The following is a 24,300-nucleotide window of genomic DNA, read 5'->3' on the forward strand; positions in this document are numbered from 1 at the left end:
ACTAAAAAATATGTTAACATATAATTTTAGGTAGATCAGAGGGTTCCAAGATGGTCATTTTTGGTGGGAAAACAAGCCATGGGTAAAGACTTTTGGAGGGGGCTTGTAGTAAGGCAGCCGCAGACTCGCTATTTTTGCGACTTTTTGACAATTTGCGCCAATTTTGGCTACTGGGTACCGAGTAAAGAGAGGGGGGGGGGGGGACGTTTATTTGCACTCTGAGGTGCTGATGACAGACAATTATGTAGAGAGGCCATAGGCCCCAACCACACTAGATATAGATTGATCCTTTCGTAATATGAGATAGCCAGAATTTGATAATTCCCAGGGTTGCACACCACTGCACAACTATCGAGTGCAGAGACGGTGCTGTGGTTGATCTACGAATCGCAGGTAATGATGCTCCTTCCCTACAATTTACAATTGATCTAGATTGTGGTTTGTTTTTGTTTTTGTTTTGTTGGACAAGAGTTAGCGCATCCTTTGAGTAAATCTCATTATTATTACGTGGTAAATATTATCTTAGGATGTCAAATTTGGAATGGGCGAAGTGATTTTGTGTTTTAAATATGGATGCTGCGAGAACGATCAACTGGGCTGGCTCTAACGTAATTGTTAGGTTGTGTAGTTTACGTGAACTGACTTCTTTTAGACTGATGATTATGATTTGATTTGCACAGCTTGACTATACCATACAAGGCCCACTCACACGTTACTATCGCGTTACTATCGCGTCCTCCGTAGTCATTTGGTACTTTGGCACTGGGGGCTAAAACTTGCGTGCATGACGCCAAATGCTCAGATTTAGCCCCCAGTCACAATTGCGGCAAATGAATCATTTGTCGTCGAGATCACTGATTATCTTGCTCGCGGAGTCGGGGGCTTGATTGTGCAGAGGAATGATGGCAGATGTCATTTTCTCCTCCGTACTGTGGTTCTGCGTCGGTGGCCACAATCAAGATGACTACGGATGATGCTAAATGAATCTGGCTTATACCGCCATGGACAAGAGGCAGGTATAAGCGCCCGGGTGCTTTAGCTTGGCCTCAGCAAGCAGCGCCTGCAGTTGAATCACGACCATGGCAAATGGACAAAAAAATCCGATGAAACGCTAAGGGAACAGGGATGTCTGGCAAAATTGAACCTGCATGGTCGGTCACCTAGGAAGGCGCGTAGGGAGAGAAGAGAAGCAGTTGATATTCAGCCTTGTGGTCTGATGTCTTGTTTTCTTCTTTTGACTTCCTTTGGAGAGACAACATGCTCGGCGGACGTTACTCATTTTCAATATTTCTCACTTTCGCTCCTTTTCAGGGGCTGGCGAAAACATGCTTTGCCCCAGATGGCTCCGTCGCCGACCACAGTTACCAACCGTGCATTGCGATCGATGGGGTACATTCCATGTGCTGCTCTTTGAATTCAACTCATCCCGATACATGTCTACCGAGCGGCTTGTGTCTGAGTAGCACAGACAGCACCTTTGGAGAGAACCACTGGAGGGACTTTTGTACCGACGAGACATGGGAAAGTCCCAACTGCTTGAGCAAGACTCTATGCAACAAAGAAGTAAGTTCTCTCAACTAAAGCCCCCTCCTGCACGCTTATGTCCAGTCGTGAAACCAACTTTCCGCCTCTTCTAACAGTTTTCTCTTCATAGGCCGGAGGATCATCGAGCTGGACCGCGCGACTCGTTCAATGCGATAACGGTGCATACTGCTGCGGGACTGATAAGAGTTGCTGTTTGGAAGGCACCACACTCATGCTTGCCTCTACGCTCGTTCACATCGGAAATTCCTCTGTTACAACTACAACCGCAACCGCCACTGTGACCTCGAAGGCATCAGGACCATCGATTGTAGCCGTTGGAGTCGGTGTTGGAGCCCCATTGGCAGTCTTCGCCTTTGTCATGCTTGGGGTGGGGTTTCTTTGGGGGAAGAAGAAAGCGCAGGCAAACTACAGGACCATAGGTGTCTCCTACAACTCGGGGAATCATGCAAGCGATGGAGATCATATGAGCATGGGGCTCAGACATGGGGACCCAGGAGCGATATATGAAGTCGATGGGCAAAGATCTCCCAGTGAGCTTCCTGGAAGCAAAGAACCAGTATCCTGGAGAAAGCCTCCCGTTTGATAAATCATCATGCTTGCGGACACGTCAAAACAAGCCGACCACCCAAAAATTCAGGTCATTTTATTTCTTCTGCTATCATACACGTCAAATGATTTAAAAGTTCCTCGCATCGCGTCGGTCTGTCGCCTGCACTTGGACAACCAGTGACTCGACTCGACTGGCTTTTAACGCGACAAATACCCACTCTTAGTCCGATGAAGATGACTGTCCTCCGACCGCTTGATATCCACAACCAAGTCTTTCATCCGGCTGAGGGTCATGTTGAATGGCAAACATTGTCGCAATATGTGCAGATAGATGATGCCGAAGGTCCTCGGCATCATAAACCTTGTTGCAGACTGCGGCGACCAGATTGATTCAGGATGATTGATTGACTCCAGTAAAGCAAACACCTTTAATTAATTCTTGAGAGGACCAATTTCAAAAACAAAAACCCCAAGCGCCGCTCCTTCAAGGTTGTATTATTCCAAAGGAGCCTTCGGTATAGTTGTGCTCGGCCAAAGGCGGCAGAGATCAGCCCGAAGGAACGCCAAGAAGCGGAGGAAACCACAACCTCGCATCACAGCTGAAAGCCGATCGCCGCTGTCAGTTCAACGTCAAGATGCCCAACATCGCGCCCAGGGTCCATATTCTGGGCCTTGGTAGCATTGGCTCCTTCATCGCCCACTCTCTCCGCTCTCTCCCGAGCCCCCCACCTGTGACACTACTCGTTCACAGAAAAGATCTCTATCAACAATACGCGTCAAAAGACTGGAAGATCAATCTGCAGGTCGGAGAGAAAGGCGCGCCACGAGAACAACACGGCTTCGATTTCGAATTGATCAATGGCCCTCGTGTGCCTCAATCCCCAATTGAGAATTTAATCGTATGTGTCAAGGCGCCCGCAACAGCGTCCGCCCTTGAGCCTATCAAGCATCGCATTGGGCGAAATTCCACGATCTGCTTTTTTCAAAATGGTATGGGCCAGATCGATCGTTTGAACCAGCATGTCTTTGAAACTCCTTCGACGCGCCCCGCTTATCTGTTCGGTATCCTCCGGCATGGGGTTTACCTGAAGTCTCCAACCGAAGCCGTCCTTTCTGGGCTCAACGGCTGTGCCGAGGTTGGCGCAGTACCCTCTGAAGCATCAAACCCGTCACCCGAGAGCTCTACTATTCTATTGAACCTTTTACTTCAATCGCCTACCCTGCGATGCTCAAAGCTGGACTGGGCAGATCTCCTCCAGGTGCAACTCTTAAAGCTGGCCACGAACTGCGTTCTGAACCCTTTGACGGCTCTATTGGATGTCCGAAACGGTGAGATCAAGGACAACCCCGCAGTTGTGCCGCTCTACCGCAATCTTCTGAAAGAGATTTCTGGCGTCTTTGAGAGACTACCGGAGCTTCGGGCTGTACCTCATGATCCAAGTCGCTTTTCAGCTCTTTCGCTTGAGACTTCGATGCTGGATACGGTAGAAAAGACCGCAGGCAATTCAAGCAGTATGCGTGAAGATATCCTGAAGGGTCGGGCAACTGAGATTGAATATATGAATGGATGGATCGTCAAGCGCGGCGAAGAGTTGGGGGTTCAATGTCCCACGAACAGTCTCATGGCTCAGTTGATTCTTGCAAAAGGTGCACGAAATGCTAGTGGAGTTTGAAAGGAAACCTGGTGGAGCTCTTGATTCGATTAATCAATCTTTTAATCTAGACCTACGGGTAAAATCGATGTTCCATTCCAGGTTTGTGGTTCACCATACTGCCCAGGTGGCCGTGGTTCTGATCCCCAATCCCTCATTCTCTGTTCACGACGTAGCCAAGACTTCCATTTCTCGACCAATCATGATGATTTAACAATTAGTTGGAACCTTGGATGGACAGTTAGAAAAACAGTTAGAAAGACAGTTAAAAAAATGTCCCGAAGTTGATAATAGCTCACTTCCGTTACCAATCGAAATATGAGATTAAGCGAATACATAACTACGCCTGTGTATAAGCAACCATCGTCGTCTTTTTGGCCGCGCGTGAGCGCGGCACTGAGGCTTGTCATTCTATTTCTCGTTCTCCCTCTACCAGCGACCTTCAAACCTTGTTTCATTGTTGGCATGGATAGAAAAGGAAGATCTTTGGGGAAGCACCTCAGTCGCAGCAAATATATAGGCTATGGCTACTCCGTACGATGGTTGCAGTTTGCTTTCGTAGAGCTTCTCCCTGCCATGATCCCATCCGTGGACTGACGTTGGCGGACGCAAGGTTCTTGCCGACGGTAGTGGAATGAAACCTAACAATCGCTAACAGTGACCGTGACCTGAAAATCACAGAATTGATCCGCGAGAACAAACCGCCCACAGCCCTGCGGCATTGACCGATGTCCTCAGGCCCTTTGGGACGCCCCCGTATTTGTGGCTCTCGAAATTCACATCAAGGGTTGCTTTTTCTAGACAGTCCTTGAAGATTAATGCATGTTCATCGGTACGAAGCTCACACGCCTGGTCGAATAGTAATTTATGTCAAGGGAGCAAGCGATGAGTGTTGGCAATTCATCAAAACAGAAGAGGGTGAGACCGCCTTTGGCCCCACTTGGAACTCTAATTCCCAGTCTTGGCTGCCACTTTAGGACTAGCGTATATGCGAAGTAGGTCTCTCGATGATCAACTGTTGCATCTTGCAATTGGTTTGGGCATTGCCGATGCCTCTGATCATCTTCACACACATCCTGAACGACTTTCCATCTTCCAAATTCCCCAAAATTCAAGCGTCAAGTTCATAATGGGCACTGTACGCCTGGGACTGGAGATCCCATCAGCACACGATACCTACTATGATCACAATGGAGACAGCTTTTCAGAACCCATCTCTGGCTCTGTACGACTCACAGCACAGATGGAGGCAGAGCTGCATGGACTAGCTGATGTACAAGTGTCTCTGGTTCTTGTGCTATCTACCACAACGCAAGATGAAATCCAACGAAAACAGCAACTCTCAAATCGCATTTACCGTCTTCTTTCTTTAAACGCACCGTTGAACACCGTTCAGCCTACCCAAAGCGCCTCAAATCTGGAGCAACTGACGCTATGTCTCCCGACCGTTTTAGCCGACAGCCGTGTCGGCTACTCACCCGAGGAAGGAACTGTCTATAAGATCCCCTTCTTCCTACCCGTTCCCACCAACATCCCACCAACAACGGCTACAGAGCTAGGCAGCACAACACTCTGGATAGTTGCTTCGGCGAAGACAGCGGATGGGGATGTTATTACTACCAGACAGGAGATCCAGGTCATTCGTCGAATCGTTCCAGGGGGCGATCCCATTCACCACACTCGCACATACCAAACCTCGAATGTCATCAACGAAGTGACTCTCACGCAAAATGCCGAGACAAGTACTCGATCGAAGCTTCCACTGACAGCCAAAATATATCTCCGCCGGCCAGCTCGGCCTACTAACCGCTCGACGGAATTCAAGTGTGTGGCCGTCCGTGGTCTGCAATGGCGCGTTGAGGAAACCACCAGGGTGTTCACAAGATACAAAGGCTCTCAAACATCACCAGAGAACGGACTCTCCGAATGCGAACCAATTGAAGAGGCATCATACACGAGTGAACTATTCCACGGGGCTGAGAGTGGTTACTGGGGGACAGCGGACAATCCAATGATGAAGAACCAACCAATACGAGAGAAGGATTCGGCCATCGAAATACCGTTTGAAACCACAATACCTCGAGCCCTGGCTCTAGCAGCGGAAGTCAACCTTGGGTGTTACGAATCAAATCCCCGACCGATCAATGATTCCACGGCATATTCCCAATCACAAGACTCGTCGTCAACGTTGGGGGAACGAATAATGACGGTGGAACACCGACTCCGACTTGACGTTATTACGAGCGAGGACACATTTGGCGCCCAGGATAAAAATCTTGTCGATCGCAAACTGCTCGGGACTGCACGCGACACATCGTTCCCGATTTTTATCGTCGATAAGGCGCCCGTTGGTTGTGGAGCCGTTCTTTTACAGGCTACGCCCCCGTGTTATGCGGAACTTCCGGCTTCGCCGCCCCGTTACAAGCCGGATGTTTGAGATATCCCCTACTCTCCGTATGCCGATTCACGATGCACATGAAGGGGTGTACGACTGTTGCGTGGGTCTGCCACTATTCGCCCTATTTTCTGTTATTCGATTTTACCACCCAAGGGTGTGTATATCCAGCGTTGGTGTTCAGGACCGAAAACCGAACAAAGCAAATTGTTGCCGTCGTCAACTGCGTCATAGTGGAGTGGACTCCCTAAAACGGAAATATGGGGGGTGTTCGACTCCGCTGTACGGCGTAGTAATTTATGTTATAATACCGGGCAAAACTTTTCTCTAAACGGACCCTCTATCCTGATTTCTGATTCCTGATTTCTTTCATTTTAATAATGAAATAACAGACTGCCGTTTTCCCAAACATCTTCTTATTTTCTATTTTCTTCCTTTACCAACCACCCTCCCCCCATCCAATTTGGCCCTCGCACCCTCCCGAATCCTTGGAAATCTCCCTCGACAGCGACATAATTTCCTTCCCATTTGCGACTCAGCCTTTGCGACACTTCCTTAGCGACATTTACATGATACCCACGCACCATGGATAAATCCCACAAGCCCAACGCAGATGCCAGCCTAGAAGCCCTCGGCTATACCGCGGAACTCTCACGAAATCGATCAACATGGCAGGTCATATTCATGTGCTTTATCCTCGCCTCCGTGCCCTACGGTCTCTCAACAACAATGAGTTACGCCGTAACGGGTGGCGGCTCAGTCTGCATGATCTGGGGCTGGATCCTGGTCTCGCTGATCATGCTGTGCGTCTGTAGCTCTCTAGCAGAGATAACTTCCGTCTACCCCACTGCTGGCGGTGTCTACTATCAAACTTTCGTTCTGTCGCCTCATTGGTGTCGTCGCGTCACGGCTTGGATCTGTGGCTGGTCTTACGTCGCTGGTAATATCACGATCACTCTCGCTGTAAATTTTGCGACCGCCCTCTTCCTCGTGGAGAGTTTGAATGTCTTCGAAAATAACGGCGTGGGTATTGCTGAAAATTTCCAGGCTTATCAGACCTTTTTGATCTTTATTGCTATTACCCTTCTCACTCATGCTGTTCCAGCTTATGCCAATAAGTGGCTTACTTATATCGAGGTATGTGATCTCCAAACCCGCTTTGCCCTAGGCTGACTTTTGTTTTCTTACCATTCAGACTTTTGCAATCTTTTGGACTCTCGTCGGTGTCACTTCTCTGCTCATTACCATTCTCGCTGTTGCTCGCCACGGTCGTCGTTCTGCTGATTGGGTCTTCACCTCTTTCGAGCCCCAGTCTGGCTGGCCCGATGGATGGTCCTTCTGCATTGGTCTTCTCCAGGCTGCCTACGGTCTCTCCGCTAGTGGCATGGTGACATCGTGAGTTTCCCTTTTTTTTTCGAAGAAAAAAACATAAAAAAAAAAAAAAAAAAACGATCCGCCCTAAAGAAAGTTATCTAACCTGCAACCCAGAATGTGCGAGGAAGTTGAAAAGCCCGCAATCCAAGTTCCCCGAGCCATCATCGGTGGAATCCTGATGAACATGCTTGCCGGCCTCTGCTTCCTGATCCCCATTTGCTTCGTGCTGCCCGACATCGCCGCACTGGCCGCTATCCCATCCGGCCAGCCCGTCCCCACCATCATCAAGGACGCCGTCGGCAGCTCAGCAGGCGCTTTCTGCCTCTTAATCCCTCTCCTGGTCCTCGGACTGACCTGTGGAATCTGCTGCGTCACTGCGACTTCCCGGTGCACCTGGGCCTTTGCTCGTGATGGTGCAATCCCCGGTTCCGGCTGGTGGAAAAAGGTCGATGACCGCTGGGGCATCCCTCTCAACGCCATGGCTCTCGGCATGGTTGTTGAAATTGTTCTTGGATGCATCTACTTCGGTTCAAGCACTGCTTTCAGTGCATTCTCTGGAGTTGGTGTTATTTTCTTGACTCTCAGTTACGCTTGCCCTGTTGCTGTTTCCTTGTTCTTGAATGGTCGCAAGGAGGTCAAGCAGGGTAACTTTGATCTTGGAGCTCTGGGCTGGTTCTGTAACATCGTCTGTATCTGTGAGTTTTTCCCATTCCTCCCGGTTCCTCATTTAATATCATATACTGACATGTTCATAGGTTGGTCTCTTCTTGCCCTTCCGCTCTTCTGCTTCCCCACCACTGCGGCTGTCAGTCTGGAAACTATGAACTATGCCTGTGTGGTGTTCGCTGGTTTCTTGATTATCTCTGCTGTTTGGTATGGAGTTTGGGGACGCAAGAACTACATTGGTCCTGCGCTTGAGAGCTTAGATGGTCGGAATGGGTCTTTGAGCCATAATGACAGTGGGGATGAAGTAGGACCGAATAAATGTTAAGTCTGATGAGTAACTGGCAGTTGTTAGAGCCGATACGAGCTGGCACTCTTATTGGTTGATGTACATACTCTGTTCATTTCTATAGAATCTTACAACACAGCATATATTTTAGACATTTTTTTGCGTTGATTTTGTGTTGAGTATTTTTCCTTCTTTCCTTCTTTTTTGGAGTATTCGGTTGGTAATTTGCTTTGGACGCCGGTGTAACTTCGGCAAAACCGTGAGAGATTTTATCGTGAAACATTTGATCGGCATGTGTGGTTCGGAGACTACAGTAAGGCACTGGCTACCATCAGATAGAGCGACATGGCCTAACGCACGCCAGGCTTCTCTCACAGACTAAGCCTTGGAACTAAGCCCTTATCTACCCCTTTTCGTTCGGCCTGATTACTCCAACATGATCAAAAAATGCCTCAATGCTGTGCCCCTTGCCACCGTGTTCGGCGCTTAAGCGAGCTGACAACAGACTACGTTTCAAGAATTACGAAAACAAGAGCTATTAACGTATAGCTTCAATTGAAGAGCTACACGGTCACAATCGGCCCATGGGGCCTACACAGAGGTATCACGAATAAATCCCATCCGTACGCAGTGTTGAATGCAAGACCATCCCAGGTCATCCCACGCCAAAACAAAACAATAATAACACACCATTCTCTGGTGCAGGCCACTTTTTATGCCGTTGAAGGACAACCATTTTTGAGTTCTAAGTTGATGTGAACTCTTATGCCAATCATAACATCGTCGAAATCATGTTGAAAGTCTATTCAAGAGTATTCAAAATTCAAACGCGAGAGAAATTAGTAGCGGTAGATCTCGCTCTTGAAGGGACCGTTGACGTCGAGGCTGAGGTACTCGGCCTGGACGGGGGTCAGCTTGGTGAGCTTGGCGTTAACGTGGTCCAAGTGGCAGCGAGCGACCTGCTCGTCGAGCTGCTTGGGCAGAACGTAGACACCGATGGGCTTGCGGCCAGCGGCACCGAACTCAATGTACTTCTTGCCGAAAGCAACATCCTCAGCCTTGAAGAGAGCGATCTGAGCAAGGACCTGGTTGGAGAAAGAGCAGGACATGACGAAGGAAGAGTGGCCGGTGGCACAGCCAAGGTTGACAAGACGACCCTCGGCGAGGAGGATGATGTTCTTGCCGTTGAGCTGGTAGCGGTCAACCTGGGGCTTGATGTTCTGGACGGACTGGGAGTTGGCCTTCAACCAGGCAACGTCAATCTCGATATCGAAGTGACCGATGTTGCAGACAATGGCGTCGTTGCGCATGGCCTCGAAGTGACGGCCAACAAGGATGTCACGGCAACCAGTGGTGGTGACGAAGATCTGGCCAACCTTGGCGGCCTCCTCCATGGTCTGGACCTCGTAACCCTGGACAGCGGCCTGGAGGGCGTTGATGGGGTCAACCTCAGTGACGATGACACGGGCACCCATGGAGTGGAGAGCCTGGGCGCAACCCTTGCCGACATCACCGTAACCGGCGACGACACCGATCTTACCAGCGATCATGACATCGGTGGCACGCTTGATACCATCGATGAGGGACTCACGGCAACCGTAAAGGTTGTCGAACTTGGACTTGGTGACACAGTCGTTAACGTTGATGGCGGGGACCTTGAGCTTGCCGTCCTTGAGCATCTTGTAGAGGTGGTGGACACCGGTGGTGGTCTCCTCGGAGACACCGAAGCAGTCATCGAGCATCTCGGGGTACTTCTCGTGAACAAGGGAGGTGAGGTCACCACCGTCGTCGAGAATCAGGTTGAGCTTCTTGCCATCCTTGAAGGCCTGGAGCTGCTGGTCCAAGCACCATTGGTACTCCTCCTCGGTCTCACCCTTCCAGGCGAAGCTGTTCAAAAGGAAAGGTCAGCAATTGTTCCCTACTAGCGTGGGGACCTTGAGGTGAACTTACACAGGGACACCGGCGGCGGCAATGGCAGCAGCGGCGTGGTCCTGGGTGGAGAAGATGTTGCAGGAAGTCCAGGTGACCTCAGCACCGAGGTGAGTGAGGGTCTCGATGAGGACAGCAGTCTGGATGGCTAAAGGAGCGGTCAGTAAGGCTCTTTAGAGGGGTTCTGAGCGGTCAACATACTCATGTGAAGACAACCAGCAATGCGGGCACCAGCGAGGGGTTGGTCGGCACCGTACTGCTCACGGATGGCCATGAGACCGGGCATCTCAACCTCGGAGAGCTCGATCTCGCGACGACCGAAGGCGGCGAGGGACTATCAGGGGTATCAGCAATTGAGGAAAACAGACCGGGGCATCAGGAAAAACATACAAGGTCAGCGACCTTGAACTTCTGTGCGGGGGCAGCCATTGTGAATGTATGTGGTCAAACTGAGAATTGTTAGTACAATGAGTGCCAAATTGAGGAAATGGACGATTTACCAAAAATGTATGGATGGGGAGAAGAAGAGAAGAAGAGAAAAGAAGAAGGGGACCAGAGGAGGGGAAAGTGAAGGAAAACTCTCCGCCCCCATGGATCGCCGAGAAAAGTACAGGTACTGCCACTCACAGGCAAATAAGCACGCACATGCAAGTACCTCTACCCAGCGAGTCAACGTCCGTAGTGGGCTGACTTACAGAGTTTGGCGGGGTCCATTCTTACCTAATCGGGCAGTTCGGTAGCTGAGCCACCGACCGCCTGCCGGTCCTGCACACGTTTGCTACTTGTACTCCGTATCTGTCACATGATCGCTTGCTTACTACGCTGATTAGTAAAATATGAGTATTGAAAAAGGCTTGTATAGTCATAAAACGAGCACGTTGTCATCCATCGCCCGGGTGGTCTAGTGGTATGATTCGCGCTTAGGGTTCACCCAAAGCACAATTGCGCGAGGTCCCCGGTTCAATCCCGGGCTCGGGCCGATTTCTTTTTGCTGTTTTTGTACTTGTTCTTTTTTACTCCGTAATTTTTTTTTAAAAAAGAAAACTATGTTAGGCTAACCCATTTATATGTAACATAAGATATTATAGTAGGAAGAGCGCGCTGGCAGTCTGACATTGCAGACAAGATGACAAGGGTACTTAGTGTCAGGCTGGCATAGCTTCTGATCTTGAATGATATTGAAGGTCCAAATAACGACAATACTAATGATAAGAAGAGAAAGAAGGAAAAAGAAGAAGAAGCTATAGACCAGCAAACTAGCTAAATAATTGTGACTAAGCAACACCGATAGTCGTACCCTCCCATCGGTGAGCCAAAACCCAAACCAATGCCAAAACCCAAAATTTCCATTGAACCAATTCAATCTCTATTTATCTCTTACCATACCATCTTTATCAATAATAGGAAATAGCTCATCATTTTCATCCATGTAATCAGTTCCCCCCTTTGCAATTTCTGCCTCTTTTAGTGCATTATTAGCGCGACGCCAATAGTCTCTTCTTCGCGCCTGAGCATCTTCGAACCGAACGTCCACGCGCGAATCGGTCAGAGCACGGCGATGAGCTCTCGAATTACCAGAAATTGATAACAAGGGGGATTTTGATGTCCCTTTTATTATCCGACGGGATTTGGGATTCGGTATTCGGTGTTTTTGCTGTTTTTTAATTGTTTGATTTGCAAGGTTGAGTTCTGCGATAACTTGCTTTCCACCTTCAATAGCTCGTTTGATTTAGGATATCAAGATAGAGGAGCTTTCTATACGCTACTAAAGTATTATTATTAATAGCTGTACTACTTTAAAGATCTAAACTAGTTTATATACTCCTATCTAAATTACTACACATAAGAATGACACGGTGAATGGAAGGCCAGATATGGCCGCCTCGGAGGCCGTTTTAAGCCTTCCACTCACCGTCTCTGGGCTTGGCATCACGTGCATCTACGCCCACGGCCGGCTCTCTCTACTGCCACCCATGCTTTCCGTTGGCTGTGCCTGGTGCCTGGGCCCGACCGAGACCACTTGCGCTATAGCAACCGCCGCCGCGACCCGCCCTCAGTCATCCTCCTGAAGGAGAAGAACCGCGGATGGCTCCCCTCCTTGGTTCCCTTCTTCCCTCGGTGTTTATAAATATCGACTGCCATGACCCCGACACAATGTTCTTTTTCGCTACCAAGCAACTCTTCCACTCTCAGGTCGCTCTCTCTAACGGCACGGCACTCAAGTGTGAAGAGAAAACCAGTCTCTACCATTTACTTGTTCTTTGACTTGCCTTCGTTTCCTGTGCCTTCTTTGATCGCACCCACCTCCTCCTGCCATGTCATCTCATAGTTCTGTTCCGCCCGACGAGAGCGATACTTGCCCAGGCCATTCTGAGGTTTTTTCGGACCACGCTTCCGACACTGGTTCCTCCACCGAGCCCAGCTTCTTCGAGTCAAGCAGTGATTGTGAAGATGAGTCTGAAGATGAGCTCGAAGATGAGCTGGTATCGGAAGAGGAAGAGGAGCAACTTCCACCAGAATACTACCTCCACGAAGCCGAGTCTCTTGATGTCACCCAGCTTCGACAAAAACGCTACAGCCCGAATACCCAAAGGCATTTGGTTGATACGCAGTATTTCTGGGACCAGTGAGAATTCAGTACACCCTTCTACCTTGCTTGGCTCGCTGATTGTTCTAGGTTCTGCAAAGGCATGAAGCGCGATCCGGTGGAATGTTTGTTCTGGCTCTCTGATACCGAGGAGACGGTCCGCTTCCTCAAGGCTCTCTTCTCCTGGCGGTGTGACCAGCGACGGGGAAAGGATGGACGTCACACCGCGGGAGTGAATACCAAAAGCACGCTCGACGCATTTTGGAAGTGGTGGCATCTGATCTACACGGCCAAGGTTGGACATGTCGTCAGCAAAGATGTCCATGTTAAGATCCGTGACGTGAGATCCTGATTGAATATCTATATCGATAAAAATTGACCGGGCTGACTTTCAATAGGTGCTTGCGATAGTTGCAACAGAAAAAAGCCTTTCTCTGAAAGGTCGACCGAAAGTGACAATGTATGTCGAAGATGTGGCCGAGTTTGCACGAGTGGTTCTATCTACAACAGAAATGACCTTTCCTTGTGGCTGGTACCGGATACAACTCCTTCTTTTCTGCCAGCTAGCTGCTATCACCGGTAACCGTCCGGGGGCACTATTGAAACTTCGCTTCCAGGACCTCAAGTTGACATTAGTTCGAGATCCAAATGGTGGACGACCCCGACTGTTCATTTATTTGAGGCCGGAATTCACAAAAACATTTCTTGGCGGGAAAGAGTCGTAAGCCTGTCCCCTGTCCTTTGGTTCCTTCCCTCCCCATTCAATTCACACCTGATTTCCCTGCGCAATCCTGTATACCGAAGTTCTTCCGCCAACGGACCCAGTCAAAGCATGCTTACCATTTTGAAATAGGAATACATTCCCAATTCCGGAAATCATCTTTGATCCAACCCTGGTTCTCAGTCCTCATGTTTTTTTGCTGGGTATGCTCTTCAAAATTGGCGCATTCAAAAGTATGTCCAAAGATGGCCCTGTGATGGATTGCCCTGAAAAATTGTACCGTCTCCGGGTACTCCAAGGACTTGGTGAACAAGAATTAAAGTTGAAGGATGAAATTCTCGATCAAAATGTGTTTTGCCAAGCACTACGGGAGCCTGGTGGGATTCGAATTACACCAGAAGTAAGACTTACCAAGGGATGGCTGAGTTACCGAATGAAACGAGGTGGTGAAATTACAGGGTTCGCGGAAGTCGCGAAGCCCTACTGCCTCCGATATGGCGCAGCAAAAGCGTTCAACGATAGCCGTGAGTGAGACATTATGCACGATAGGATTCTGGGCTAATGCTTCCCTTTAATCAGCGGATGTGTCCAATGAACTACAGAACGTGATGCTGCAGCATGCCAGTATCGATACTTTTGTTCGGCACTACAGCGTGGGTATTCATGTAGATGCCCAGGCAATTGTACGGGGCGTGCCCGCTCAGAAGCAGCTCATGCGGTTTGCCTCCTCGATGAGTCGGTCTATTGATCCTCGCAGACCCTATCGACTAGAGGATTCGAGCTGTATCAATGAAATTCCCCGTGTCCGCACTCTGGAAGAAAGGAAGCAGGCGCGGAGACAAGTTCGAGATGCTAAGAAGCGCACCTATGAAAATGCCCAGGCTGCATTGCAACGGGAGTTTGGTGATGATCTTTTGCGGAGGGACTCCCCTCATCCCGGAAAGATCCGCAAGCGACGGAAAGCTCAAGAGAAAAGTGTCAAAAAGTTGCGCCAAAAATTGGATCATGCAGACGAGCAGTATAGTCGCTCAGTCAAGCAACTACGGAACGAGAAAGGGCGACAACGGCACCGCTTGATTCGTGAGAACCTGGAGCGTTACAAGAACGAGCAGCCAGTGATCGACAGTGAACGCCAACTTTCCGGAAAGGTTGTTGACGAAGAAGTATTGGTTGCGCTGGAGCGAACAGGCTACATGACACCGCAGCATATGACACTTATCGACACTGTCCTGACGATGCCAGGTACGACGATTGAGAAAGAATATGAGCGTCGAATTGCTGCAATCAATGCAGTGATTGCGGTCTGTGATGCAGAAGAGGGTGCACCCTCGCGGTCTCGTGTCGCCCGAAAACGCTCCGCCGATGCTGGCGATATGCTACCGACTGCGCCCCTGCCTAAAAGGCAGAACTCAACCCCTTCAGCTGAGAGCGACGATGCTTTTTCCAAAGCTATCGCTTCAGTTTGCGTCAAATCTCCAGAAGAGAGACCAACGATTTGCTTTATTTGCCTTGGTACCCCTAGACTGCCACAGAGCGAACGTCTGAGGATGTATAAGAACTCTGGATCTCTGAGCCGACACTTCGTCAGTCAGCATGTCAAGCCGTTTTCGAATGACATGCGCTGTGAGTGCTCTATTTGCGGGGAGAAGTTGGAGTCAAAGTCTATGCTATTGAACCATGCAGAAAGGGTGCATGGAACTGTCTCACGCTCTTCTAAAACAGCCCTTGGGCTGACATAGATACGAAATGGTCTCCGTTTTCTCACTTTGTGAAGGTGTAACTGGGGTTTAGGTTTGGGGGTGTAATACTATATATTTTAGTTGGGGTCTTTAGACCTGTTTAGCTTTTGTAGAGCGGGTCTTTGCGGTGTCAGAAGAATGATGGATTTTCGCTTCCAAAAATTGGCTCAATTCCGAGTAAAGGGTATTCCGTTGGTGTAAGGTATGGAGTAACACCACATGAATGAACCTCGTCACTCATGTCATGGTTTTTTCAATTTTAATTTTATGATTGTAGTCGTATGAAGCATAATACTCGTCTCACGCCAGGCTGTGTCAGTTTGCGTGAGGCCTCGAACTAGACGTAGGCCTTGTTGTTTATGGACTGGCGGAGCGGGCCACCAGTGTATCTAGCTCTCCTATATTTAGTAGTATAGGTTTGCCTGTTATTTCCGAATCCTCTAAGCAGTCTTGTATTGCGAGTCCGAATCTTGAGACTGTAGCATGGCATCACAGCACAGACTAGGTTGCAACCGACGAGTCAGACGGGAACCAGTCTTCAGGCGTCTGTGAACCGGCGATACACACTCCGCGCCTTACGGACAAAGCTCAGGCTCATCAACACCCTACCGGTGTTGAAAGTTTTGTTAGTCGGCATGGCTCTATTACTGTATGTTACAGCACGGTTCTTCCGGTATGGTAAAAGTTACCATACAAAACATAAAGCGATGTTTAGCGGGTAACGAATAACCAAGCGTGACAATACCGTGCGGGGAGCTCGAAAAATTTCCCCCCATCGGAGTTGACACCCGGTTCTGCCACCGCTGAGCCAACCCTGAGCCTACCTGGAGCCTACCTGGAGCCTACCTGGAGCCTACCTGGAGCCTACCTGAGCCTACCTGGAGCCTACCTGGAGCCAAGCTGGAGCCTACCCTGAGCCAACCTGGAGCCTACCTGGAGCCTACCCTGAGCCTACCTGGAGCCTACCTGGAGCCAATCTGGAGCCTACCTGGAGCCTACCTGGAGCCTACCTGGAGCCTATTCAATCCGAAAAAAAAAACATCTTCGAAGTACTACTTTTAGTCGTGTTCGTGTCTTATTCAGAATACACAAGATCGCCAATACAGATTTCTATATTCTTTGCTTCCTATTGGATTTGTGCAAGGATTTGTACAAGAATTACTATCTTTGCATGTTGTTCATATTAAGTCTAGATTTTCTTTCGATTTTATACCCGTAAGTAGAATAGACTGCAGTTATAATATATATTTGATTGCGACAAAACCCTGTGAGCTACCAGGAACAGAACGCTTGACGCGAAAAGTACGCCGTACGTAATGATCAATCTATCTTGGCACACGCTCATATGCTAGTGGAAAGTCAAAGTCCCATTCCAGTATCACAGCTTCTCGCCTTGGAAAGCGAGTCCCATTTGCTAGTCTTCGCTGCGGACTTGCCTTGTGTTTGTGGGTTGCCAGAAAGAAATAAAAGACCCTAATATGTAGCAAGAGAACTATAGGAGACGCATAGAACGTTGCACATTGGTGAAACCGTACAGATACGAGCATGATGAAAATTCGCCAGTATATAAGAGTCGTGCACCGTATCTTTGTCTCTTCACTTTTTGGAATTGGGATTATACACGCAATTCAAACTACTGGAGAGCAGAGCTGCTCTTGCGAGAACGACCAGATCCTCGCTTGGGCGGTGCTTCCCCTTCAACAGAGGTTGCTGCTGGAAATTAGCATTATATGATACCTTTCTGGGAGAACTCACATTTCTCAGAGACTTGATTGATCCTGCTGTCTCGGTAGCGGACAGAAAACCCACAGCGGCAGAATCGATTGGCCATCGCTCCAGATCAATCACGCCAACAACGCCTTGATCTTTGTCATATTTCTGCATGAGCCGCATTATGATCGAAGGAAGGGCCGCAATATATGCGGCTTCAGATTGCTTTGGTGTGCAATCTATGGAAAGGTCCAAACTTGCTGCGAAGTGTTAGTCCGATAATGCAAGGATGCAGCCACCAACAAACCTATCTTGATGGTTCCGTCAATGTCAAACAATATATCATCACAGCTTAATGATTGGTGCGCAAGGCCAAACGTAGATAAATAAGAGACACCGTCGAGGATCTAAAGAGTCAGAACAGCTCATCGAAATGACATGAGGGACAAACCTGGCTTACGATGGATCCCAATTCCGTCTCGTTGGGATAAACGGATGAAAAAGCGACAACATGCGCGAGCGTCAGCGGCAAATCATCCACCAAGAAGAACGCGAGATCTTCGTGCATGTAGCATTCGTGTAATGAAAGAATGTTCCTGTGTTCCAGACGTCCGAATCTGTATATCAGTCTTCGAGCATTCTCTTTCGCATATGTCCGGATTGCTACCATGCGAGACGGCCGGGTGCGGCGTGTGGCAATGGTGACTTTGCCAGCAATTTCACATGTAATGACTTCCCGATAGGTATCCCACGGCGATTCCTGTCTTACAATCAAAACGGATGCAATGTTTTCCAAACCACACAAGTGGGGTAGACAAAGGCTCTTGGGAGGCCCTGTGACAACCTTCTTTTTGCTGCGGCAGTGAGGCCCAGTTAGCTTCGTGGTGGCCGCCGTATAACTCTCGCAAGTAGTGGGGGCCGACATCGAAATGGGGAGCTGAGATTGAGCATTGATAGTGTCAAGGTCACATATCATGTTGTCTTTGAACGGGTTGAATGACATTATGACGGGAGTCTGTTTTTCCCCGATCCAATACTTGCAAGAATGAAGACAGGAAGTGAAATTCAAATTATTTATACGCGCGGTGTTGAGGTTTAGATTTTCGTCAATGAGAGGGATGAGAGCTTACACAGATTGTCAAAAGAAGAGGCTTATGAGCCACGGGGCTTACATAGAAACAGCTATCTGCATGTGTAACCTTTGCGACTATTATGTGCTATTCAGCCCTTATGAAAATGAGTCTCGAGCTAATTGAGGACTTCCATACGAATGGGCACATGACCACATTGCTCAGCATAATGGCTCCATAACTCAACTTCTTTAGGATATTGTTCCCCATAAAAGCGCTTTCTGGCAATGGGAGGCTGTTCACCAATGGAACCTAGGATTCAAATTACTGACAGCGCAAAAAAAAAAAAAAAAAAAAAAAAAAAAAAAAAAAAAAAAACAAGAAGCACACTGTGAAATAAGCCAGAGTCTGCGGCAACTTCTTTGTAATGATGGCCTCATTTTACCCTTGTTTGCTCCATGACATGTTCATGTCAACGAGCGCACAGGATCAAAAATAAGACGGTTATCACAGTAATTGGTGGGCTCGGGGAATGATAAACTTGCCAGTCATTTTTGCGCTGCGCAACAGTAGGTCTACTTACGTGCCTATTAATGATAACTCGCGGCTTATGTGCGACCAGGGTCTAATTAAAGACGCAACAGCTATATTCGACAGATGAAGACAGAAAATCAGATGGACTTGGTTACTGTATGGTCACGTATGACTTTGGCTTGGAAGCCCGCTTTTCAGCACGGCGAGTCGCCCTCACATGGTTCTCCGACTATTACTGCTACGGCTGCTCTGGGTCTCGACGCTCTAAGCTTTCCTGTCTTACTAATACTAGAGTCGACTCTAGTTGACAAGTGATGTCTTGTTGGTCCATCTGAATTCATGTGCTGGCACTTAGAAACATAGAGACCGCAAAACAGCGCCGAGTTGTAAGATCCAGCAGTCACGAACGGATTAGCAGAATGACGCAAATGCCTCAGTCCTGCAGATGGTACAACGCAAACCATTGCATGGCTGCAAGTGACGCAGGTCGAGTAGCCCAAAGAGTGGCTGGCTGTGGTATTCGAGGTGATTTGGCTTTTGAAAATACCATTGCTTCATCATTCCAATGCCCGGTCTATCTGGTACATTCTGTGTGATCTTTCTAATATCTATTGCATTCAGTGGAGGTAAAGATGCACCTGGCTTTCGCATATTTACTTTTGCTTGTCGAGGGGACTCACATCACCTACAGGATAAGGTCCAACCCATCTTCGTGCCTGAAAGGATTCTATCCATGACTGTAAACTTGAAGTTCAGCACGTTCTTAAATATACCGATTCTTGGTTCCCCAACATTTTGTTTGATTTTCAATTTTCAAGGACCAGTGATTTTATCCGAACATAGCGAGCTAGGGTAGAAAAACAGAAAGCTCCTCAATCATATAGCCGCTCCTCATATACAGCAGCACATTGCCGGCACTTCTCTCCTGGCTGTGTTGGTGCGGGATCAAGATCGGAGACAGTCCCAGGTTCCACCTCTTTCCTCGCGATGATCTCTTCGTATCTGCTCTGTAACAATCGTGTGGCAAGATGCATAGTGGCCCACTCCCTGGAGGAAATGGTGTCGGAGACCAAGATACGGTCGGATAGCATTTGTAGGTATTGAATTGTGTCGTTGACCATTTCAACACTAACTGTTGTAAGGTTTAAGGGTCTCTTTGGATGCATCCCTTGTGAATTATCCGGTTTTTGAGGGGTGCAGTACGAATGTCGGCGTTGTTTTCGAGGAAGGGATGAGGACTCGGCAGCTCTTTTTTTTCCGTTTGTTGGGAGAGAATCTTGGTTTTCAGTCTTGATGGCGATTGGAGGCAACGTGTAGGACCCTGGGCTAGCAAGAGAGGTAGCAACAGAAGTAGCGACCTCTGTAGCTACAGATGTGGTGGACTGGTCAACAGCCGGCTGTAGAACCTGGCTTATGTGTCCGCGATTCCCATGGGTAAATTGGCCAACGACGCGACGGAAATTTTCCGCCGATTCATTGCCTCCATGAAATAGCTTGTCAGCCGATGGATTCATTAAATAAGGGCTCTAAGATAACGATACCAGTTTGCCATATAAGTCCATTGTGCTCTTCTGTGTCTGGGGTATTGGACCTTTCTGATACCTTTGGCAGCTCATGATCCATGATGATTGCTTGATCTTTCTAGTGATGTTGGTGCTGCACCGGCAACTAACTGAAACAAAAGAAAGGCATAGATTCATCCAACATGAAATATATGTCCGCTATCAATTTTTCGCTGGTTACTAATATCAGTGCCGGCTCCCAGGAGGATTGCGGATGTTGATATTTTGCCTCAATGTCGGTCGAATCATCCCATGTTTTAATCCGGTTGCCATATTCACGTGTTGCTCGACCCACGAATTGATTTGACGCGCATTCCCGGGAGCAACCTGGCTGCCAGATTAGAGTTGGTCATGAATAGAAACATGCGGAAGGGAGTTGTATTCCGATATCTCGGAGGCTACTATTGCGTCACGGTTCAGCCGTCTAAAAAAAGCCACAGTAAAAAAAACAAACAGTGGAGACTTTATTGTGCCTCCAGGAGTACTGGGGCTTTTTGGCATCCTCGGTAATTCCCCGCTAGTAGCGCGCTGGTACGATACCACCCATAGGGTGTTTTCACATCACTGTGCTTCCAGCAGCACTGCTGCTTTGGACTATCTTAAAATGGCTTGGTGAAATTGTGCTGATACATCCGCTGGTTCTTCTCCGATGACCACCTTTAAAGATGTGCGGGTGGTGAATAATGTGAGAACGTTGATGTCAACGTTCACATCAACGTTGAACCAAGAAACCACTGAACTCCAACAGTAGATATTTTTTTTTCGCCCATAAATAGCTCGTTGAGCTATATTAATTACCTGATTACTAGCAGGACTTTACTCAATTTCCCGGTTCAGAGTTGGTTCTTAATCGGCGGCGTTGGTTCACCGAACAATGAGGGTTGCCTTATGGTTGGAAGAAGCAGACCCTACGCTAGCTGGTAACAAATACAGTAAGCTAGGCAGAAACGAAAGAAAATTGAATTTGTCTTCCTGTGGAAGGACTCGGAAGTTTGTCAATCAATAGCACATAATATGTCCCTCAAGGTAAAAAGACCAAGGCAAAATCTGTCTGTATCGGAACTTTTTCTGGGATCACTATTTGGCTTGAAATAGGATATGCAAAATCCATCACCCACCTTGGATATGATGATAATATACTGGCCCCATTTCACAGGACGGTAAATCCTAGGAATACACGAGGTCATTCCTAGAGCTTTACAACAAGGATCAGAGACGGGTTCCGAGGCCCTAGATCTCAAGGATAGAAATAGCATTCTACTAGGAACATTCTTACCGAGAAAAGCGCATAGCACATACAAACTCACGGCACCCTGAGGTATTCACGTTCTTCATCTTTTTGCCTCATTGTTTACTTCCTCACCTATAACCCTGAACACAACCAAACTCACCTTCTTGTTATCAATTCAACTGTTTCTACGGACACAAAATGCCGCTAAAAACTACCGGGGATGTGATTCGAATGCGTCTCGCCATCCTTTTCCTTGCCATCACTTGGCTGGCCCTCGCCGGTCTCAGTTCGGCCACTGTACGCTTTGCGGTCATCCTACGAGACCGCGCAAAATCCTACCTCGCTGCCTCAAGCAACTCCATTCTGGACATCACGTTCGAAACCCTCATGGACAACATCGTCGTGGGCATGGTGATCGTCGCCCTCATCTCAGCGTTGTTTTCCATCTTCGGGATCACCCTTGTGATCCACCCAAAATGCCTGCGCGAAGACCGCAAGTATCGACTCTACTACGTCTGCACTCAACTCGTCGTCGGCTTGATCGTTCTATCCTTGGGGGGTTATGTTGCCAGCCACGTTCACGGTTTTCGGACATCATTTGGGTTATTTGCCAGCGAGGGCCATTTTCCATACTACAAGATGATGTATTATGGAGCCGTTGGTCAGGCGGCTTTCGGAGTTTTGGCGGTCATTATGTCTCTCGTGCCTTTTACCATATGCGCCTTACGCGGACACTAGCAGAGTGCGCACACGGACCTATAAAACAGGCACAGAGGGTTCCATCGTCCTCCTAAAATAAGGGTGAGGAACGAGTCAACCGGATTTACGAAAAAAGGCAGTCGCAGAATTTGATGATGATTTCAATAATGCGGGAAATGGAGTCCAAAAACATGAGAGAGGTGTGACGAGTAGGGTCATGGACTTTACAGAGTTGATAAGATAATCTACCAATTTAGTTTCCTGATAGAAACCAAAGCATGCTCGTCGATTGATTTTACTAGCCAACCAATCGTGGCCAAAATTGGAGCAGTATGCTGGGTGGCTTGATGTAGCAGACTGGTGATGGTTGACGACCTGCTCTGCGCAAATCTCCATCAACCCTGGTGGCCATCAAGGTTTCAAAAGCCGACCCGACAATAATGCGAGCTGCCCAGGGATCACATAGCCTCAGGAACTCGTACGTAACCTCTAGACTCTCCATTTCCACCCTCACAAAATCAGTCACGCCCCTGTTGACAGCTCTATCGGCCCTGGGAATGCAAATATTGGCCTGGAAGCTCTCTTGCTCCCGGGGGCTTGAGTGCGGTTTCTGGGGGCATATGCGCCGCTCGTAGAAGCCATATAGCCTCTAGGAAGCCTAAAGGAGCTTCTGAGGCTTAATGCCCTTCCCTCGGGGAACCAAAGTCATGTTCCTGTTGACAGTTTCATTACCTCCTGGGACCTGAAGTGCGGTTCCTGGGGCTATAGCTGGCCGGTCCAGGAGTCGTTGAATGACGCAGATTTGTGCACAGGTCTGGTGAAGGTGTCTTGTGAGGGCTTTCCGCGACCCCAGAAGGCAAAATATTGACTCTAGGATCCGGAAGTAGGGTCCCGGGAGCGCGGCAGCTCCCAGATCCAGCCAACGTGTTCCCAAAACCAGATCGTATTCAATCGGGATCATAAAGTGGAGATCACAGGGGTAGAACTTGGTATCCTTGAAACAGGAATTGGCCCCAGGAGCTAGAGGAGTTCCCAAAGAACAAACAGCCCCCAGAATTGCATTTGGCGTTTCCAGAATCTATGTGTTAGTTCCCAGAGGCAGATTACCAATGATTGACGATTAATATAGATGAGCTGGTTTTGTTACGTCGTGAGGCGGTACGGATAGAGTTGTCGAGACTCGCCAGCCGACCCGCGAGCTGTTTTTCTGCCAACACGGTCCGTCTTCGCGCTCCACAAGGCTCAGCTGAACTCCTGTCGGCATTACTTTAGCCGCCGCCGTTAGGTATGATGTACAAACAACTTTTATCTGCTGGCTCTCGGTTCCGAGCTAAGACATACTTATCTCAGATGAGGAAAACTTCCAGTTGTATTTTTAGACTAATCAACATCTAGCACTCGTAAATGTGAATCGGTCGCGTAGTGCTCTGGGGTCAACGATCAAAATTCCCTTCATTGGCTGTTAAGCTTGCTCCCAAAGTCCCTATCTGTCCTCGGTCCAAATGCCAGCGTCAGGTCACGTGACCGCACGTGACTGCACGTGCGGTTGACAGATTTCACATTTCCATCGCGCGTTTGCTGTAAATTGTAATCACCTACGCTGAGTGGAATGCAGTTGTGCCGACCGGCGAAGCGGTGCAGAGGTAGACGGGTCTCGCGCCATCATAGCCCCTGCCACTCTGGCTGAGCGACGGAGCCCACTCTGCTCGACTGACACCCGTGGGGATCCCATTGATCGCTGAGGCAGTTGACTCTGACGAGGTTCGTTTGGTGCTGAATGTCCGACAGTGACAGGCTCTCTATCGGTTGATGGTTCGCTTGCTGAGGGGACTCGGACTGGACGAATCAAGGCGTCCAGACTTTCTTCGTTTCGACTGCATTTATCAGCATCCCGACGTTGCAGAACTGAGATCATCTATACTTACCACATCCAGCACGGCGTACCGAAGCCTGTACGTCGCTTTTCCAACCACTCTTCCGCGCAGGAAAGATGGGCCAGCGCTCGGCACTGATCGCAACGCAGGATCACGCGTTCGGTTGCTTGTTCCTCG

General features: G+C 48.7%; 9 protein-coding genes across 9 annotated transcripts; 6 read left to right on the plus strand and 3 right to left on the minus strand.

Moving 5' to 3' along the window:
* Nucleotides 1-1,257: 1,257 nt before the first annotated feature.
* Nucleotides 1,258-2,128, plus strand: N7506_001764 (uncharacterized protein; the record flags this gene model as incomplete). The annotated part of the gene is made up of 2 exons (XM_056951060.1): nt 1,258-1,563; nt 1,655-2,128. 2 exons carry the CDS (start codon nt 1,258-1,260, stop codon nt 2,126-2,128), a joined length of 780 nt encoding a protein of 259 aa, XP_056816975.1.
* A 601-nt stretch (nt 2,129-2,729) lies between these two features.
* On the plus strand, nt 2,730-3,767 carry N7506_001765 (ketopantoate reductase family protein; the record flags this gene model as incomplete). Its single annotated transcript, XM_056951061.1, has 1 exon — nt 2,730-3,767. One exon carries the CDS (start codon nt 2,730-2,732, stop codon nt 3,765-3,767), a length of 1,038 nt encoding a protein of 345 aa, XP_056816976.1.
* A 1,108-nt stretch (nt 3,768-4,875) lies between these two features.
* On the plus strand, nt 4,876-6,183 carry N7506_001766 (uncharacterized protein; the record flags this gene model as incomplete). The annotated part of the gene is made up of 1 exon (XM_056951062.1): nt 4,876-6,183. The coding sequence occupies one exon, from the start codon at nt 4,876-4,878 to the stop codon at nt 6,181-6,183; it is 1,308 nt and encodes a 435-aa protein (XP_056816977.1).
* Nucleotides 6,184-6,726: 543 nt separating this feature from the next.
* On the plus strand, nt 6,727-8,506 carry N7506_001767 (uncharacterized protein; the record flags this gene model as incomplete). Its single annotated transcript, XM_056951063.1, has 3 exons — nt 6,727-7,278; nt 7,337-7,536; nt 7,630-8,506. The coding sequence occupies 3 exons, from the start codon at nt 6,727-6,729 to the stop codon at nt 8,504-8,506; spliced, it is 1,629 nt and encodes a 542-aa protein (XP_056816978.1).
* Nucleotides 8,507-9,306: 800 nt separating this feature from the next.
* On the minus strand, nt 9,307-10,825 carry N7506_001768 (adenosylhomocysteinase; the record flags this gene model as incomplete). Its single annotated transcript, XM_056951064.1, has 4 exons — nt 9,307-10,354; nt 10,418-10,544; nt 10,598-10,730; nt 10,787-10,825. The coding sequence occupies 4 exons, from the start codon at nt 10,823-10,825 to the stop codon at nt 9,307-9,309; spliced, it is 1,347 nt and encodes a 448-aa protein (XP_056816979.1).
* Nucleotides 10,826-12,711: 1,886 nt separating this feature from the next.
* Nucleotides 12,712-15,443, plus strand: N7506_001769 (DUF3435 domain-containing protein; the record flags this gene model as incomplete). Its single annotated transcript, XM_056951065.1, has 5 exons — nt 12,712-13,022; nt 13,074-13,323; nt 13,382-13,704; nt 13,837-14,228; nt 14,284-15,443. 5 exons carry the CDS (start codon nt 12,712-12,714, stop codon nt 15,441-15,443), a joined length of 2,436 nt encoding a protein of 811 aa, XP_056816980.1.
* Nucleotides 15,444-17,039: 1,596 nt separating this feature from the next.
* Nucleotides 17,040-18,156, minus strand: N7506_001770 (uncharacterized protein; the record flags this gene model as incomplete). Its single annotated transcript, XM_056951066.1, has 4 exons — nt 17,040-17,153; nt 17,199-17,413; nt 17,461-17,560; nt 17,614-18,156. The coding sequence occupies 4 exons, from the start codon at nt 18,154-18,156 to the stop codon at nt 17,040-17,042; spliced, it is 972 nt and encodes a 323-aa protein (XP_056816981.1).
* A 1,473-nt stretch (nt 18,157-19,629) lies between these two features.
* On the minus strand, nt 19,630-20,380 carry N7506_001771 (uncharacterized protein; the record flags this gene model as incomplete). Its single annotated transcript, XM_056951067.1, has 2 exons — nt 19,630-20,237; nt 20,299-20,380. 2 exons carry the CDS (start codon nt 20,378-20,380, stop codon nt 19,630-19,632), a joined length of 690 nt encoding a protein of 229 aa, XP_056816982.1.
* A 1,368-nt stretch (nt 20,381-21,748) lies between these two features.
* On the plus strand, nt 21,749-22,288 carry N7506_001772 (uncharacterized protein; the record flags this gene model as incomplete). Its single annotated transcript, XM_056951068.1, has 1 exon — nt 21,749-22,288. One exon carries the CDS (start codon nt 21,749-21,751, stop codon nt 22,286-22,288), a length of 540 nt encoding a protein of 179 aa, XP_056816983.1.
* Nucleotides 22,289-24,300: the final 2,012 nt, after the last annotated feature.

The sequence above is a fragment of the Penicillium brevicompactum genome (assembly GCF_028827555.1).
Source record: "Penicillium brevicompactum strain IBT 35665 chromosome Unknown utg000001l_segment0_segment0, whole genome shotgun sequence".
In the NCBI taxonomy this organism is placed as follows: Eukaryota; Fungi; Ascomycota; class Eurotiomycetes; order Eurotiales; family Aspergillaceae; genus Penicillium; species Penicillium brevicompactum.